This window comes from Phaenicophaeus curvirostris, chromosome 1 (assembly GCF_032191515.1).
Source record: "Phaenicophaeus curvirostris isolate KB17595 chromosome 1, BPBGC_Pcur_1.0, whole genome shotgun sequence".
NCBI classification, from domain to species: domain Eukaryota; kingdom Metazoa; phylum Chordata; class Aves; order Cuculiformes; family Cuculidae; genus Phaenicophaeus; species Phaenicophaeus curvirostris.
Genome location: NC_091392.1, coordinates 380,474 through 396,377, shown reverse-complemented (window position 1 = coordinate 396,377; position 15,904 = coordinate 380,474). Strand labels below are relative to the sequence as shown.

General features: G+C 51.5%; 1 protein-coding gene across 1 annotated transcript; it reads left to right on the top strand.

Moving 5' to 3' along the window:
- Positions 1-3,419: 3,419 nt before the first annotated feature.
- On the top strand, positions 3,420-5,830 carry LOC138716757 (acrosin-like). The gene is made up of 5 exons (XM_069849937.1): positions 3,420-3,490; positions 3,914-4,105; positions 4,356-4,621; positions 4,945-5,090; positions 5,477-5,830. The coding sequence occupies exons 1-5, from the start codon at positions 3,420-3,422 to the stop codon at positions 5,828-5,830; spliced, it is 1,029 nt and encodes a 342-aa protein (XP_069706038.1).
- Positions 5,831-15,904: the final 10,074 nt, after the last annotated feature.

Genomic DNA, 15,904 nt, shown 5'->3' with positions numbered 1-15,904 from the left:
ACTGTGCCTCCCCCCTGGCTTGAGCCCGTTGGTCTGAGGGACAGTGAGGGGGGGGATCGGGCTCCTTGTCGGTGTCTATCGGACCCTCTTGGAGAGGATAGTTTGGAGGATTTTCACCACTGCCTCTTCATTATCTTTAAAAAGAGTGGAACCCATTCCTCCCGCGACCGCCGCTACTTGCCTGTAGCGGATCTTTGACTCCGGAGTCTTCTTTATTTGGACGCGCATCTTACTCCAATCTTCAGCAATGCCGGAAAGCCATCAGCAATGCCGGAAAGTCATCAGCAGTGCCGGAAAATCTTCAGCAGTGCTGGAAAAATCTTCAGCACCGGGTCAGTGCCGGAAAGTTTTCGGCTGGTCCTTCCACCCTCTACCGCGTCTTCAGTCGTTCAGAGCAACTTCGACAAGCAATCTGAGGGTCCCTGTTCGGGCGCCACTCGTTGACAGGAGCATGGAACCAAAACGCAGAGATCAATGTGATCAGCGAGTGTTCACTTTACTGAGCTTAGCTGTTTCTTTATAAACCCTTTTCGGTTACACAACTGGGTGCCCACGAGGGTATCTACAGTGTATTATTGGTTAAAGGTAGCTGTCCATAAGGCTATTACTAACATATTATTGGCTAAACTACTGCACATGCTAAGAAACCAAGTTCTACTAAACTTAAATACGTTGACAGTTCTCTTCAATTGTTTTTCTTTCAGCCCGTGCTGGTTCCCACAGAAGTAGCCACTACATTCCTCCCAACTGGCCCCTGTTTATCTTTCGGCTCTCTGTTTCAAGGCCTTGTTAGAGTTGTTCAGTATTAAACAATCTCACAGCATCCAGGCCTTGTTCTGTGTAAAATGTTCCAACACGGGGCAATCTGCATTTTCAATCCAGACTGGGGAATGAGGAGATTGGGAGCAGCCCTGAGGAGAAGGACTTGGGGTGATGGGGGAGGAGAAGCTCCACAGGAGCCACAACGTGCGCTCCCAGCCCAGAATCCTCCTGGGCTGCATCCAGAGAACGTGGCCAGCAGGGAGGGAGGGGATTGTCCCCTCTGCTCCTCTCTGGGAGACCTCAGCTGGAGGGTTGGGGCCAGGGCTGGAACCCTCAGCAGGAGAAGGAGATGGAGATGTTGGAACGGGGCCAGAGGAGGCTACAAAGATGATCCGAGAGCAGGAGCACCTCCCATGTGAGGACAGGCTGAGAGAGTTGGGGTGGTTCAGCCTGGAGAAGAGAAGGTTCCGGGGAGACCTTATAGCAACCTCCCAGTCACTGCTGGATAGAAGCACTCTCCGATGCATTTTGTAACCTACAGGTCTCTTTTTATCTAGTTTAGAGTTTGCAATTTCCCCCCTCAAGGCTGTTTGAAGTTTGAGCAACCAGATCCAGCTTTGAGCAACCGAGCAGCCTGATCCAGTGGGAGGCGTCCCTGCCCATGGCAGGGGTGTTGGAACTGGATGATCTTTAAGGTCCCTTCATCCCAAACCATTCTGTGATTCCATGGTATGAACCGAAAGGCTTTCCCAGCCTGCACCATTCCGGGATCCCCTATCCAGCACGGCCCCTGCTGAGGCTGTTGTGTGGTGGACTGCAAACCCAGCCATTCCCTATGGAATTCCTCCTCATGTCCAGTCTAACTCTGCCCCTCTCCAGTTTATCCCCACTGCCCCTCGTCCTATCCCCAAAAGCCTTTGTGAACAGTCCCTCCCCAGCTTTCTTGGAGCCCCTTCAGGTACTGGAAGGTCTCTCTAAGGTCTCCTTGGAGCCTTCTCTTCTCCAGGCTGAACAACCCCAACTCTCTCAGCCTGTTGTCATACAGGAGGTTCTGCAGCCCTCGCATCATCCTTGGAGCCTCCTCTGGACTCATTCCAATAGCTCCATCTGCTTCTTCTGGTCAGGATTCCAGAAGTGGACCCAACCCTGCAGCTGAGGCCTCACCAGAGAGAAATAGAGGGGCAGAATCCCCTCCCTCCCTGCTGGCCAAGCTCTTTGGATGCAGCAGGAGAGCTCAGAGCCAGGTGCTGGTGCCTGATCCCAGGCTGCCCACACACACCACCCCTCAGAGCATTTTGTAGGGGATTTTGGGGTGTCCAACCCCACCTCCTGCCTCCCCTCCCGCTTGGAACACCCCATGTCCCCCCCCAGACCCGAGTTCCCCAGACCCAGCCCCCAGAAGCAGCCGCTCTGTGACATCAGCTTGGGGCCACGGGCTCTGCGGGCGGCGTGGGCGCTACGGGCAGTGTGTGGGCTGGTGCTCTGCTGGACACCAGCTCTCGGATCTTCATCTCCCTCGTCTCGCTGGCACCATGAAGATGCTCCTCGCCTTCCTCCTGCTGGCCCTGTGCCAGCGGGCGCAGGCATCGTGGGAGACCTGCGAGTGAGTGGCACAGGGTGTTGGGCACAACAACCCCAGGGAACGCTCCGGGCGTGGGGAAAAGCGGAGGAAAAGGACCTGGGGTGCTGGTCGGCAGCAGCAGAAGAGGAACCGGCAGGGGCCCAGGTGGCCAAAAAGGCCAATAGCCTCCTGGCTTGGACCAGCCGTGGTGTGGCCAGGGGTAGCAGGGAAGGGATTGTCCTCTTGGCTCAGCGCTGGGGAGGCTGCACCTCAAATCCTAGGTTCAGGTTTGGGCTCCTCGCTCTAAGAAAGACCTTGAGGGGCTGGAGTTTGTCCGGAGAAGGGAACGGAGCTGGGGAAGGGGCTGGAGAACAGGAGTTCTGGGAGCGGCTGAGGGACCTGGGGCTGTTTAGTCTGGAGAAGAGGAGGCTTAAGAGGAGACCTCATCGCTCTCTGCAGCTCCCAGAAAGGAGGTTGTGCTGAGGCGAGTTGTTGTGTTCTCCCCAGGGACAAGCAACAGAACAAGAGGGAAGGGACTCAGGTTGTGCCAGAGGAGCCTTAGATGGATACTAGGAAAAAATTCTTTACTGAAATAGCGATGAAGCCCTGGCAGAGGGTGTGGTGGAGTCTCCATCCCTGGAGGTGTTAAGAAAAAGTGTTGGGGTGACACATTGGGACGTGGCTTAGTAGGCACAGCTGGTGTTGTGTGGATGGTTGAACTGGATGATCTTCGAGTTCTTTCCCAACCTCAACGATTCTGTGCCCTTCCCAGAGAGCCTGTGCTGCCACCCTTGGGGTTTCCCTGCTGGCTCTGGGCAGGCAGAGCTCGGAACCACACACACCACCCCAGCAGAGCGTTTTGTAGGGGATTTTGGGGTGTCCAACCCCACCTCCTGCCTCCCCTCCCACTTGGAACACCCCATGTCCCCCCCCAGCCCCGAGTTCCCCGGACCCAGCCCCCAGAAGCAGCCGCTCTGTGACATCAGCTTGGGGCCACGGGCTCTGCGGGCGGCGTGGGCGCTACGGGCAGCGTGTCGGCTGGTGCTCTGCTGGACACCAGCTCTCGGATCTTCATCTCCCTCGTGTCGCTGGCACCATGAAGGTTCCCTTAGTCCTCATCCTCCTGGCCTTGTTCTGGCCAGCACAGGGCTCCTGGGACACCTGCGAGTGAGTGGAACAGGCTGGGAGGGATCTTGGGCAACGCTGCTGGGCTTCACTGGAGGATGCTCTCTTCCCAACAGCTTCACCAACCCCATGTGGTTCCTTCTCCAACCCCATGTTGTTCTTTCTCCAACTCCATGTGGTTCCTTCTCCAGTCCCATATCGTTCCTTCTCCAGCTTCATGTGGTTCCTTCTCTAACTCCATGTGGTTCCTTCTCCAACCCCATGTGGTTCCTGACATTCTTCTCCATTTTCCAGGCTGCTAAGGGCTCCCTAAGAGCTAAAGCAGAGACAGAGGTGGACACCTGGGTGCCCCACAGGGTTCCTTGGCTCCGTGCTCCACACAGCGATGCCGGCTGGGGAGGGAAGGTGCCTGCCCTTCAGCCCCAAGTCTCAAGCAGGACAGTAACGAGTTTCTGGTTTCCACAGGACCTGTGGACTCCGTCCCTTGGCTTACGGCACCGGGCGAGTGGTTGGAGGCAAAAATGCACAGCTGGGTTCCTGGCCATGGATTGTGAGCGTCCAGCAGGTGTTCAAGACACACTTGGCCCCCGTGTGCGGAGGGACCATCATCCACCCCCAGTGGGTGCTGACAGCCGCCCACTGCTTCGTCAATACCCAGTAAGGAGGAGCAGGGGACAGGGAGATCCCTCAAACCCTGGCAGACGCCCTTTTTCTGCATCCAGAAAAAGGCTGGGCTTGTGTCACTGCATCGCCGATGCCTCCATCTCCATGATTCTTCTCCTCCGGGCGCGTTGGGGCAGTCGCACCCTCCCTAGATGCTCTCCTCTCCCACTTGGGAAGCAGGAGGCAGGGAAGCTGCAGCGCGTGGCTCCTCTCCCTCTCACTTCTCTCTCCATCCACCTTCCAGGCACGTCCCAGCATGGCGCGTGGTGGCCGGAACCACCTCGTTGACTCGCCCGGGTCCCGAGGAACAAGTGCGCTATGTCAGGCGGATCATCATCCACGAAGACTATTACAACATCACTCAGAGGAACGACATCGCCCTGATGGAGCTCTACGAGCCCTTCCACTGCGGCCTCTACGTGCAGCTCGCCTGCGTCCCCGACTTCTCCCTGCAGCTCTGGCAGCTGAGAAGCTGCTACGTCAGCGGCTGGGGGGTCACCACGGCCAGATGTGAGTTCCCCAGACGTATTTGTGTCCTGGGAGGTGGTGGAGTCCCCTCCCCTGGAGGAGTTTAAGGGGCGGGTGGACGAGGTGCTGAGGGACATGGGTTAGTGATTGATGGGAATGGTTGGACTCGATGATCCGATGGGTCTTTTCCAACCTGGTGATTCTATGAGCTGCGTCCGGGGAGGTGGGAATGAGCTGCCAACCAGAGCAGGGTGGAAGGGGAACACCACAGCGATGCCGCTGCCAATGCAAAGCCAAGCCCTGGGGAAGAGAGGAGGAGAACTGGTGGCATGTGCTGGGGGTTCATTCCTGTCTTGTCCCCACAGCTTCTGGAGCACTGCCGGTGCTGCAGGAGGCCCGCGTCCACCTCATCGACACCCAAGTCTGTAACAGCAGCGGGTGGTACAGGGGCGCCATCCACCCCCACAACCTGTGTGCGGGCTACGCGCAGGGTGGCATCGACACCTGCCAGGTAGGAGGGTGATCCCAGTCCCTAGCATGTCCCCCTCCCACCGCGGGGTCCCCATCGCTCCGGGGGTCACCTCCTCATCTCCAGCTGCTGCTCCATGCTCAGCGTCCAGTTGTCCCACAGCACTGTGACTCTGCAAGAAAGTTCATCCCATGTTCTCAGCATGCAGGGACCAACCCTGGAACATCCCTCTGCCCCACAGCCAGGAGAGAACCTGCCTGAGAGTCCCACAAACACCTCCCCAACCACGTTCTGTTGGCTCCAGCACTCTAGGAGAACCTTTCTGGGCAGGGAACACAGCTCTGGCAACTGCTGGCAGAGAGCAGGAGCAGATCCCTGGGGCTTACGGAGCCCCCAGCACCCTCTGAATCCTCTTTTCTTCTCCGCAGGGGGACAGCGGGGGTCCTCTGGTCTGCCAAGATCCCTCTACTGACCACTTCTGGCTGGTGGGGGTGACCAGCTTTGGGACAGGCTGTGCCCGAGCCCATCGTCCCGGGGTCTACACCGCCACGCAGCATTTCCGTGACTGGATCCTGGGGGTGATGAAGCGCTACTCGGCTCCAGCGGCACCTGCATCGGAACGCACTTGGAGCCACTTTCCGACCACGACAAACCCTGCGGAGATAACCCCAGCGACGGAGCCGAGCGCTTTCAGCGCCTGCCCGATTCCAATCAACAAGCTGGTGGACTTCTTCACTAAGGTGATGGAGCTCCTGCAGGTCCTGACAGGTCGAAGGACCTGAGAACAGGGGGAAGAGGATGCAGGGCAGGCTGAATGATGCCACCACCACGTTGTGCTGGGCCGCTGGCTGCTGCTCCACAGGCAGCCTTGAGGTCCCAGACCTGCTTGGTCCTGCCCTCCCACCTCAAGCTCCCCATCCAAGCCTACGATGGCTGGTTGTGTTTTGTTAAGATGTTGTTTCTAGTCTGTTCTCTGGGTAGCAATAAATAGTTTTCACAGCAAACTCTGCTTCAGCCTCATTCTGTCTCCTGGGCGAGGCAATGTCTCCATCGTGGTAGCTGCACACGGTGAGAAGGGCACGAATGGAAAGTCTCACTCCAAAGGGGACCCCGTGCCTGGTTGGACAAGAGGGAGAGAAGAAGGGAATGGTAGTTCCAGGGGCTGGAGGTCTTCAGAGAATCACAGGACGGTTTGGGTTGGAAGGGACCTCAATGACCCCAATGAAGGCCAGGTTGGATAGAGCTTTGAGCACTCTGACTCAGTGGGAGGTGTCCCTGCCCACGGCAGGAGGGTTGGAACTGGCTGGGCTTTGAGGTCCCTTCCAACCCAAACCATTCCATGACTCTGTGATTTACAGGATTCCAGTTTAATGAGTGAAGGAGTGAATTATTTGTTAAGAGGTGTGCAGGCTTGAGCTTCCAGATCTGACAAGTGCTATGGTTATTTACAATATCCTGCTTATCTGACACAGTTTGGGGAAGAACACGCATAACTGAAAGGTAGAAAAACTGCCCTGCCGGGACGGGAGGAACCAAGCGGTCAAATCAATATGATTGATAAAGCCAGGTCAACTTTATTCAAAAGAAGTTAGGTTATATACTTTCCTTATTGCTGCGAATAAGAGACGGGACAATAGCCTGATGCAAGCAAGTGTCAGATTTATTGCGTTTAAAACACATTTTTATAGTGGTTATAAGATGCGTGTTTCAAACCGATTGGTTTTTACCCTGAACTAGGCAATCACAGATTGGTTAATTCAAATGAGCCTTTTTTAAGCATCTACTTGCTTTAGCAACAGCAACAGTTTCTCTTATCTACTTGCTTTCAGCAACTGCAGCAGCTCCTCTCATCAAGGCCACTGCCTCACAACCGCAGACGCCCGTGCTCATCCGCACAGAGCCAGTAGTCTCTATTCCTTTCTAAACAAAAACATTATCTCACTCCTCCCAGGGTCTCCGTCCAACAAGTTCCAGCACGTCCTGTTTTATCAACTGGTCTGTACTGGGGGCTTTCTTGAAGCCAGGCAAATCGTGTCCTACATCTCCCCCTTCCTGTTGCACAATAAAAATTCTCTTCACAGAACGTGTTATTAATCCTTGTAAGCATTGCAACAAACATGGCAAAAATAACAACAAAAGAATAAAAACGACTAAAACATAAACGATTATTTTTATAAGACTTCTTAACCATCCTGACAGCCCCCATCCTGCGAAAAGCTTATCTAACCAGTCCCAACTATCATTTTGTCGAAGTTTAAAGACTCCCTCCTTGAGCTGTTGAATGCTTGCATGAATAGATTCCGAGTGATCAGAAAGATTCATACAACACATGCCTTCAAAATCTTCACAACCATGTCCCTGTGCCAAAAGCAAAAAATCTATTGCAGCTCTATCTTGCAAGGTAGCATGTCGTACACTATCTACATCTAATAAAAGTCCAGAAAGAGCACTGCTGGTAGCATTTGTTTGTTTTGCAAGCCAGCAGCCAAGTTTATCTAGGGTTGCTAATGCTTTTGCAACTGCACCTCCCGGTATCAAAAGAGAAGCAGTAAAGCGTTGGCCAAAAGACCAAAACTCAGCATTATCATCACACTCGGGGGTATATGCGTGGATACCTCGTCTTGCCCTGTGAGAAAGGCGATGTTGTAAAATCAGGGGTTAAAACAGACAGACGTCCAAGACTACATGGTCCTCCTTTTATATGAGAGGGGATCATGGGCCATGCCCTGTCTCCACAGATAAAAAATATTCCTGGTGGTAATAGAAGGGGAGTATTGCTAGACTTGGACAAATTTGTTGCTGTATAATTACACCAAATAGCAGCGTTTTTAAAGACGGAGTGGACAGAGGAAACGTCCCATACCTTGGACTGATTTTTCCCTGTATAATTAAACCTGACACAAAAATCCATTTTTACTGATCCGAGGAGTTCAATCTCCTGTGGCTCTAGGGTGGCTAGTGGGAGATGTGGAGTCCACAAGTCCCAGCAATTCCTGGATCTGCTATTTTGAAAGAGGGTTCCCAGGAGATTCTTGGGTATTGGCCACTCATCTAGCGGCAATCCCACAAGACACGTAGAGAATGGATTATTAGGAGAGGCAGTGGCAAGACACAACGTATCTTGTCCTGTGAGATTTGCTAGTGTCACCCATATATTGACCTTGGGTGGTGCAGGCAGGAATGGGTAACTTTGCGTGTTCCCCGACATAATCATGATAAAAACTACTAATTGAGGAACAACTTTTTGCCCCTTTCTAGCTTCCAAGCAAACCGTCTTTTGCATCTTTCTTTTGTTTGATTCCAGTCTTGTTTAAGGACGGCCCATATGGCGGGTACTAGGTTTGTCCTGCTACACTCTAAATTACAGATTACAGTCTCTCGTGCCCTCTTTCCCACTAGATTAGCCCAATTTGTATACTCACATAGATATCGGTCATTCCCTAATGATTCATGCCCTGTAACAAGTAAAAGTTTTACCACATCAATCTCCTTTTCTAAACAGTCTTCACACCATCGCCTGGCAAGAGTTGCTCGGTGCCACCACTCCTTTTCACATGTATAACATTTGCACAAAACCCAAGGTTCACAAGATTTACATAAAGCACATTGTGATTCCAACGACGAGTGTTTCTCTGCCCTGGTTCATGCAGTTTTTTCGCGTTCAGTCTCTGTTATCCCGATCTTCCTTGGAAATTCATCAAGTTGTTGTCCGGGAGACTGGTCCTGAGGGTGATTGAGGTTTTCACCAGATGATTGTTGTAAGGATTCACGGAAAGGCCGCACATTCTTTGCCGGGATCCATTGGGGACATTTCTCTGTGGAGACACAAGCATAGCCTCTGCCCCATGTAACAAGAGGATATGGTCCCATGACCTTACCTGTTTCTGGGTCGCGAACCAATACCGGGGCTTTGACTCGCGCCTCGAGTGACACAACTGTATTAAAATGTCAAACAATTGGAGGGTTGTTATCTATCAAAAAACAATTTAAAAAATTAAAAACATACAAGGCTTTCTGTAAAAACACTCCTCCGGAGTGACAGTTCCTATTCCCCCTTTTTTGTTGTTGCATCAGACGTTTCAGTGATTGGTGAGAACGCTCAATCAAAGATTGACCTGTGGGGGAATGAGGGATACCAGTAATATGGGTTATGCTCCAAGAGTCAAAGAACTCTTCCGTTGCGGTTGAGATATATGCAGGGCCATTATCCGTTTTTAGCTGAGAGGGTATACCCAAAGTGGCAAAGGCACGCATCAAATGTTTACGGACGTCACGTGCTTTTTCTCCTGTGTGACAAGAAGCAAATAAGGCGTCGGAAAAGGTGTCTATAGAAGAGTGAATATATTTCAATTTGCCAAACTCCGGAAAGTGAGTTACATCCATTTGCCATAACTGTAAACTTTGTAGTCCTCTGGGATTAACTCCTCCTGCTATTGATGGAAAAGAATGTCTTTGGCAGTCAGGGCATACAGCAATGATATTAGATGCTTGCTGAGAGGTGAGGCCAAACTGTTGTTTGAGACCTCCAGCATTCTGGTGAAAAAAGGAATGGCTAAGTCTAGCCTGTGCTATGCGATCAGGCAACACCTGTACTGGTAATGTCAATAAATCGGCCCATCGATTTCCTTCTGCAATAAAGCCAGGTACAGAAGTGTGTGACCTAACACGCATAACAAAAATAGGGGCGCAGGCGAGAGTCCAAAAGAGAAATAAGCTCCTGTAACAAGGAGTCAGCTAGTGCCATAACAAAGCCATTGAAATATCAGGGCTTGAAGCTGTCGAGCGGGATTTAAAATGATCAGGTAAAAAGGCAACTCGGGAGCCCACCGATGTGCTTGTTTAAAGCTGATTGCCGTAGCGACCTTTTGTAAGGAGTTAATGGCCTTAGGGCCAAGACTGCGGTGGGAACACAAGTCAGTATCTCCCTTGAGCAGCTTGAATAAGGGGCCTAAATTCGTGTTAAAAATTCCCAACAGCTGCCAGACACAATTGATTGTGCCTAACAGTTTCTGTACATCATGTAATTTTTTTACGTCTATTCGTATCTGTAAAGGTTGCGGAATTATGGATTGAGCCCTTATATGCCAGCCCAAATATTTCCATGGTGGTGTCTTCTGAATTTTTTTCCGGCGCAATACAAAGGCCTGCCGAATCGATGGTGGTCATGACAAGGGCGATGGCTTCGTCCATGACCTCGTGGTGTTGTGCAGCCACTAGGATATCATCCATATAATGATACAGTAAAGCTCTGGGCACAGCGGCCCTGACAGGGCTGAGCACTTTAGCCACATACCACTGACAGATTGTAGGACTATTTTGCATACCTTGTGGTAGCACAACCCACTGATATCTTTGCAACGGAGCTTGCATATTAATGCTAGGAACAGAAAAAGCAAATTTAGTAGCATCACTTGGATGCAGGGAGATATTGAAAAAACAATCTTTGAGATCGATAACAGTCAAATGCCAATCCCGGAGTATCATAGTAGGGGACGGAAGGCCGGGTTGTAGGGCCCCCATGTCTTCCATAGCGTCATTAATTTTTCTAAGATCATGGAGCAAGCACCATTTGCCAGACTGGTTTTCAATAACAAAACTAGGTAAATTCCAAGGACTGGTAGAAGGCACAATTTGATCATCTCCTGTTAATCGCAAAAAAAAACCACCAAATTCATTACATACTGCTCCATTGCTCCTTGGTGTCTCTCCTGATTTCTGTTTTGCTAACAATGTTTTGATTACTTGAGGGGTACGTTCAATAATGCCATGACTTGGTAAATGGATGTCAATACTTTCTGGATAATCTATTAGATCTACTTATAAATTCAAAATATTTACCATGTGCCACTTAGCACATTCTTTTGTCATTGGGATATAAATGATTGTCAAGTCTTGGCCTAATAACTAAACACTTCTTTTTCTTCCCTCGGTGATTATCATTGTAATCATTTCAAATTTAGTGAGTATGGTTTTTGGGGTTAGTGTGGCAAAATATCCACTCAATAATTTGTAATGAAGCTTTTGAATTTTTCTCTATTATTGCCTCAATTATCCCTGAAGGTTGTCTGCACTAGGACCCAGCAATTGCTGACGAGCAACATTGGAATGTAGAGTGTTCTCACATTTTCCTAGAAAGATAACACTGTTAACTCCTTTAGACTGCTGCAAAACCGAAAGAAAGAAAAAAAAACTTAGAAAGGAAACAGAAAAAAGGAGGGGGGGGGGGTTTGAAGTGCACTCATACACATACAGTTGCATGTTTTGCTAGGTATTTTGAAACTTTTTGTTCTGAAGCCTTTCATTCCAAAGATCCCCAGGTAAATTTACCTGTTTGCCGGCTTAGTGGACATTTGAGATTGAAAGGTCCCAGAAATGTATTTTCAAGATTGATTAAAACCAGTTTTTCAGTCTTACAAACGTTTGAAGCGCTTCAAACACACAGACACACAACCACTCATTTCTCAGCTAGCTGAATACATTCATACATGTTGATTGTCACAGTTGGATCCACAATTTTTCATGTTACAAATATTTAAACTACACACGGTACCAGGAACATACAACACTTAAGATACTTATCTATGCATTATCTAATCAGGCTTATATCGATTGTCTAACAAATATTTCATTTATGGTAGATTTTTCTTTTTTTTTTTCGAGACAGCCTCTGTCTCCCCATATGACCATATGCCTATTCCCAAGCAAATTATTGATAATCATTCAAATTACAAGTTAGTAAAGCCACCCTCCAATGGTCCTTTTACGTTCCATGCTATTGTGTGATGTGCAGACGATTGCAGCACTACTGCGATGGTGCTGATCACGTCTATCTCGGTGCTGCCTCTGGTTCTTGCTCTGAGGTGAGAGCTGCTGCTTGCTCTGAGGTGAGAGCTGCTGCTCGCTGCGGAGGCGTCTGTGTTGGTACGTGCCTCTGAACCATGCTTTGCTCCTGGTTTTCTGACAATACTGTCCCGTTCTTATCCCATTTTGACTTACACCAACTGGTAAAATGTTTGCGCTTTCCACACCGAGGGCAGATTTTAGGCCCTCTCTCCTGGCGGTGCGTGTGGCAGTCTCTTTTAAAATGTCTCTCCTTGCCGTGTCTCTAACAAAACGTATTTCTGTCCCAGATTACAGTCAGGGCAGCAGCTACCAGCTGTGCTTGATAGGTAAGTGATCCCACCTCTTGTTGTAGGAGTTTGCAGACTGCACCACATCTTTCTACATTCATCATTAGGATTTTTTGTCACAGATTGCAAAATTAAGGTTTCTGTAACTGCTCAGTTGTCTACCTGCTTGTCGAGCACAGCCTTTGATGTATCTATAAACACCATATAAAAGTCATGCCTGTTCCAACTTTCCAACATCCAGTATCTTTATAAGTGTTTATAACTGTCTTGATTCTTGAACTGCTACCAACGTTGTTTAATTGAGCTCCTACTGTGCCCCCACCGGCTTGAGCCCGTTGGTCTGAGGGACAGTGACGGGGAGGGTTGGGCTCCTTGTCGGTGTCTATCGGACCCTCTTGGAGAGGATAGTTTGGAGGATTTTCACCACTGCCTCTTCATTATCTTTAAAAAGTGTGGAACCCATTCCTCCCCCGACCGCCGCTACTTGCCTGTAGCGGATCTTTGACTCCGGAGTCTTCTTTATTTGGACGCGCGTCTTACTCCAATCTTCAGCAATGCCGGAAAGCCATCAGCAATGCCGGAAAGTCATCAGCAGTGCCGGAAAATCTTCAGCAGTGCCGGAAAAATCTTCGGCACCGCGTCAGTGCCGGAAAGTTTTCGGCCGGTCCTTCCACCCTCTACCGCGTCTTCAGTCGTTCAGAGCAACTTCGGCAAGCAATCTGAGGGTCCCTGTTCGGGCGCCACTCGTTGACAGGAGCATGGAACCAAAACGCAGAGATCAATGTGATCAGCGAGTGTTCACTTTATTGAGCTTAGCTGTTTCTTTATAAACCCTTTTTGGTTACGCAACTGGGTGCCCACGAGGGTATCTACAGTGTATTATTGGTTAAAGGTAGCTGTCCATAAGGCTATTACTAATCTATTATTGGCTAAACTACTGCACATGCTAAGAAACCAAGTTCTACTGAACTTAAATACGTTGACAGTTCTCTTCAATTGTTTTTCTTTCAGCCGGTGCTGGTTCCCACAGAAGTAGCCACTACATTCCTCCCAACTGGCCCCTGTTTATCTTTCGGCTCTCTGTTTCAAGGCCTTGTTAGAGTTGTTCAGTATTAAACAATCTCACAGCATCCAGGCCTTGTTCTGTGTAAAATGTTCCGACACGGGGCAATCTGCATTTTCAATCCAGACTGGGGAATGAGGAGATTGGGAGCAGCCCTGAGGAGAAGGACTTGGGGTGATGGGGGAGGAGAAGCTCCACAGGAGCCACAACGTGCGCTCCCAGCCCAGAATCCTCCTGGGCTGCATCCAGAGAACGTGGCCAGCAGGGAGGGAGGGGATTGTCCCCTCTGCTCCTCTCTGGGAGACCTCAGCTGGAGGGTTGGGGCCAGGGCTGGAACCCTCAGCAGGAGAAGGAGATGGAGATGTTGGAACGGGGCCAGAGGAGGCTACAAAGATGATCCGAGAGCAGGAGCACCTCCCATGTGAGGACAGGCTGAGAGAGTTGGGGTGGTTCAGCCTGGAGAAGAGAAGGTTCCGGGGAGACCTTATAGCAACCTCCCAGTCACTGTTGGATAGAAGCACTCTCCGATGCATTTTGTAACCTACAGGTCTCTTTTTATCTAGTTTAGAGTTTGCAATTTCCCCCCTCAAGGCTGTTTGAAGTTTGAGCAACCAGATCCAGCTTTGAGCAACCGAGCAGCCTGATCCAGTGGGAGGCGTCCCTGCCCATGGCAGGGGTGTTGGAACTGGATGATCTTTAAGGTCCCTTCATCCCAAACCATTCTGTGATTCCATGGTATGAACCGAAAGGCTTTCCCAGCCTGCACCATTCCGGGATCCCCTATCCAGCACGGCCCCTGCTGAGGCTGTTGTGTGGTGGACTGCAAACCCAGCCATTCCCTATGGAATTCCTCCTCATGTCCAGTCTAACTCTGCCCCTCTCCAGTTTATCCCCACTGCCCCTCGTCCTATCCCCAAAAGCCTTTGTGAACAGTCCCTCCCCAGCTTTCTTGGAGCCCCTTCAGGTACTGGAAGGTCTCTCTAAGGTCTCCTTGGAGCCTTCTCTTCTCCAGGCTGAACAACCCCAACTCTCTCAGCCTGTTGTCATACAGGAGGTTCTGCAGCCCTCGCATCATCCTTGGAGCCTCCTCTGGACTCATTCCAATAGCTCCATCTGCTTCTTCTGGTCAGGATTCCAGAAGTGGACCCAACCCTGCAGCTGAGGCCTCACCAGAGAGAAATAGAGGGGCAGAATCCCCTCCCTCCCTGCTGGCCAAGCTCTTTGGATGCAGCAGGAGAGCTCAGAGCCAGGTGCTGGTGCCTGATCCCAGGCTGCCCACACACACCACCCCTCAGAGCATTTTGTAGGGGATTTTGGGGTGTCCAACCCCACCTCCTGCCTCCCCTCCCGCTTGGAACACCCCATGTCCCCCCCCAGACCCGAGTTCCCCAGACCCAGCCCCCAGAAGCAGCCGCTCTGTGACATCAGCTTGGGGCCACGGGCTCTGCGGGCGGCGTGGGCGCTACGGGCCGTGTGTGGGCTGGTGCTCTGCTGGACACCAGCTCTCGGATCTTCATCTCCCTCGTGTCGCTGGCACCATGAAGATGCTCCTCGCCTTCCTCCTGCTGGCCCTGTGCCAGCCGGCGCAGGCATCGTGGGAGACCTGCGAGTGAGTGGCACAGGGTGTTGGGCACAACAACCCCAGGGAACGCTCCAGGCGTGGGGAAAAGCGGAGGAAAAGGACCTGGGGTGCTGGTCGGCAGCAGCAGAAGAGGAACCGGCAGGGGCCCAGGTGGCCAAAAAGGCCAATAGCCTCCTGGCTTGGACCAGCCGTGGTGTGGCCAGGGGTAGCAGGGAAGGGATTGTCCTCTTGGCTCAGCGCTGGGGAGGCTGCACCTCAAATCCTAGGTTCAGGTTTGGGCTCCTCGCTCTAAGAAAGACCTTGAGGGGCTGGAGTTTGTCCGGAGAAGGGAACGGAGCTGGGGAAGGGGCTGGAGAACAGGAGTTCTGGGAGCGGCTGAGGGACCTGGGGCTGTTTAGTCTGGAGAAGAGGAGGCTTAAGAGGAGACCTCATCGCTCTCTGCAGCTCCCAGAAAGGAGGTTGTGCTGAGGCGAGTTGTTGTGTTCTCCCCAGGGACAAGCAACAGAACAAGAGGGAAGGGACTCAGGTTGTGCCAGAGGAGCCTTAGATGGATACTAGGAAAAAATTCTTTACTGAAATAGCGATGAAGCCCTGGCAGAGGGTGTGGTGGAGTCTCCATCCCTGGAGGTGTTAAGAAAACGTGTTGGGGTGACACATTGGGACGTGGCTTAGTAGGCACAGCTGGTGTTGTGTGGATGGTTGAACTGGATGATCTTCGAGTTCTTTCCCAACCTCAACGATTCTGTGCCCTTCCCAGAGAGCCTGTGCTGCCACCCTTGGGGTTTCCCTGCTGGCTCTGGGCAGGCAGAGCTCGGAACCACACACACCACCCCAGCAGAGCGTTTTGTAGGGGATTTTGGGGTGTCCAACCCCACCTCCTGCCTCCCCTCCCACTTGGAACACCCCATGTCCCCCCCCAGCCCCGAGTTCCCCGGACCCAGCCCCCAGAAGCAGCCGCTCTGTGACATCAGCTTGGGGCCACGGGCTCTGCGGGCGGCGTGGGCGCTACGGGCAGCGTGTCGGCTGGTGCTCTGCTGGACACCAGCTCTCGGATCTTCATCTCCCTCGTGTCGCTGGCACC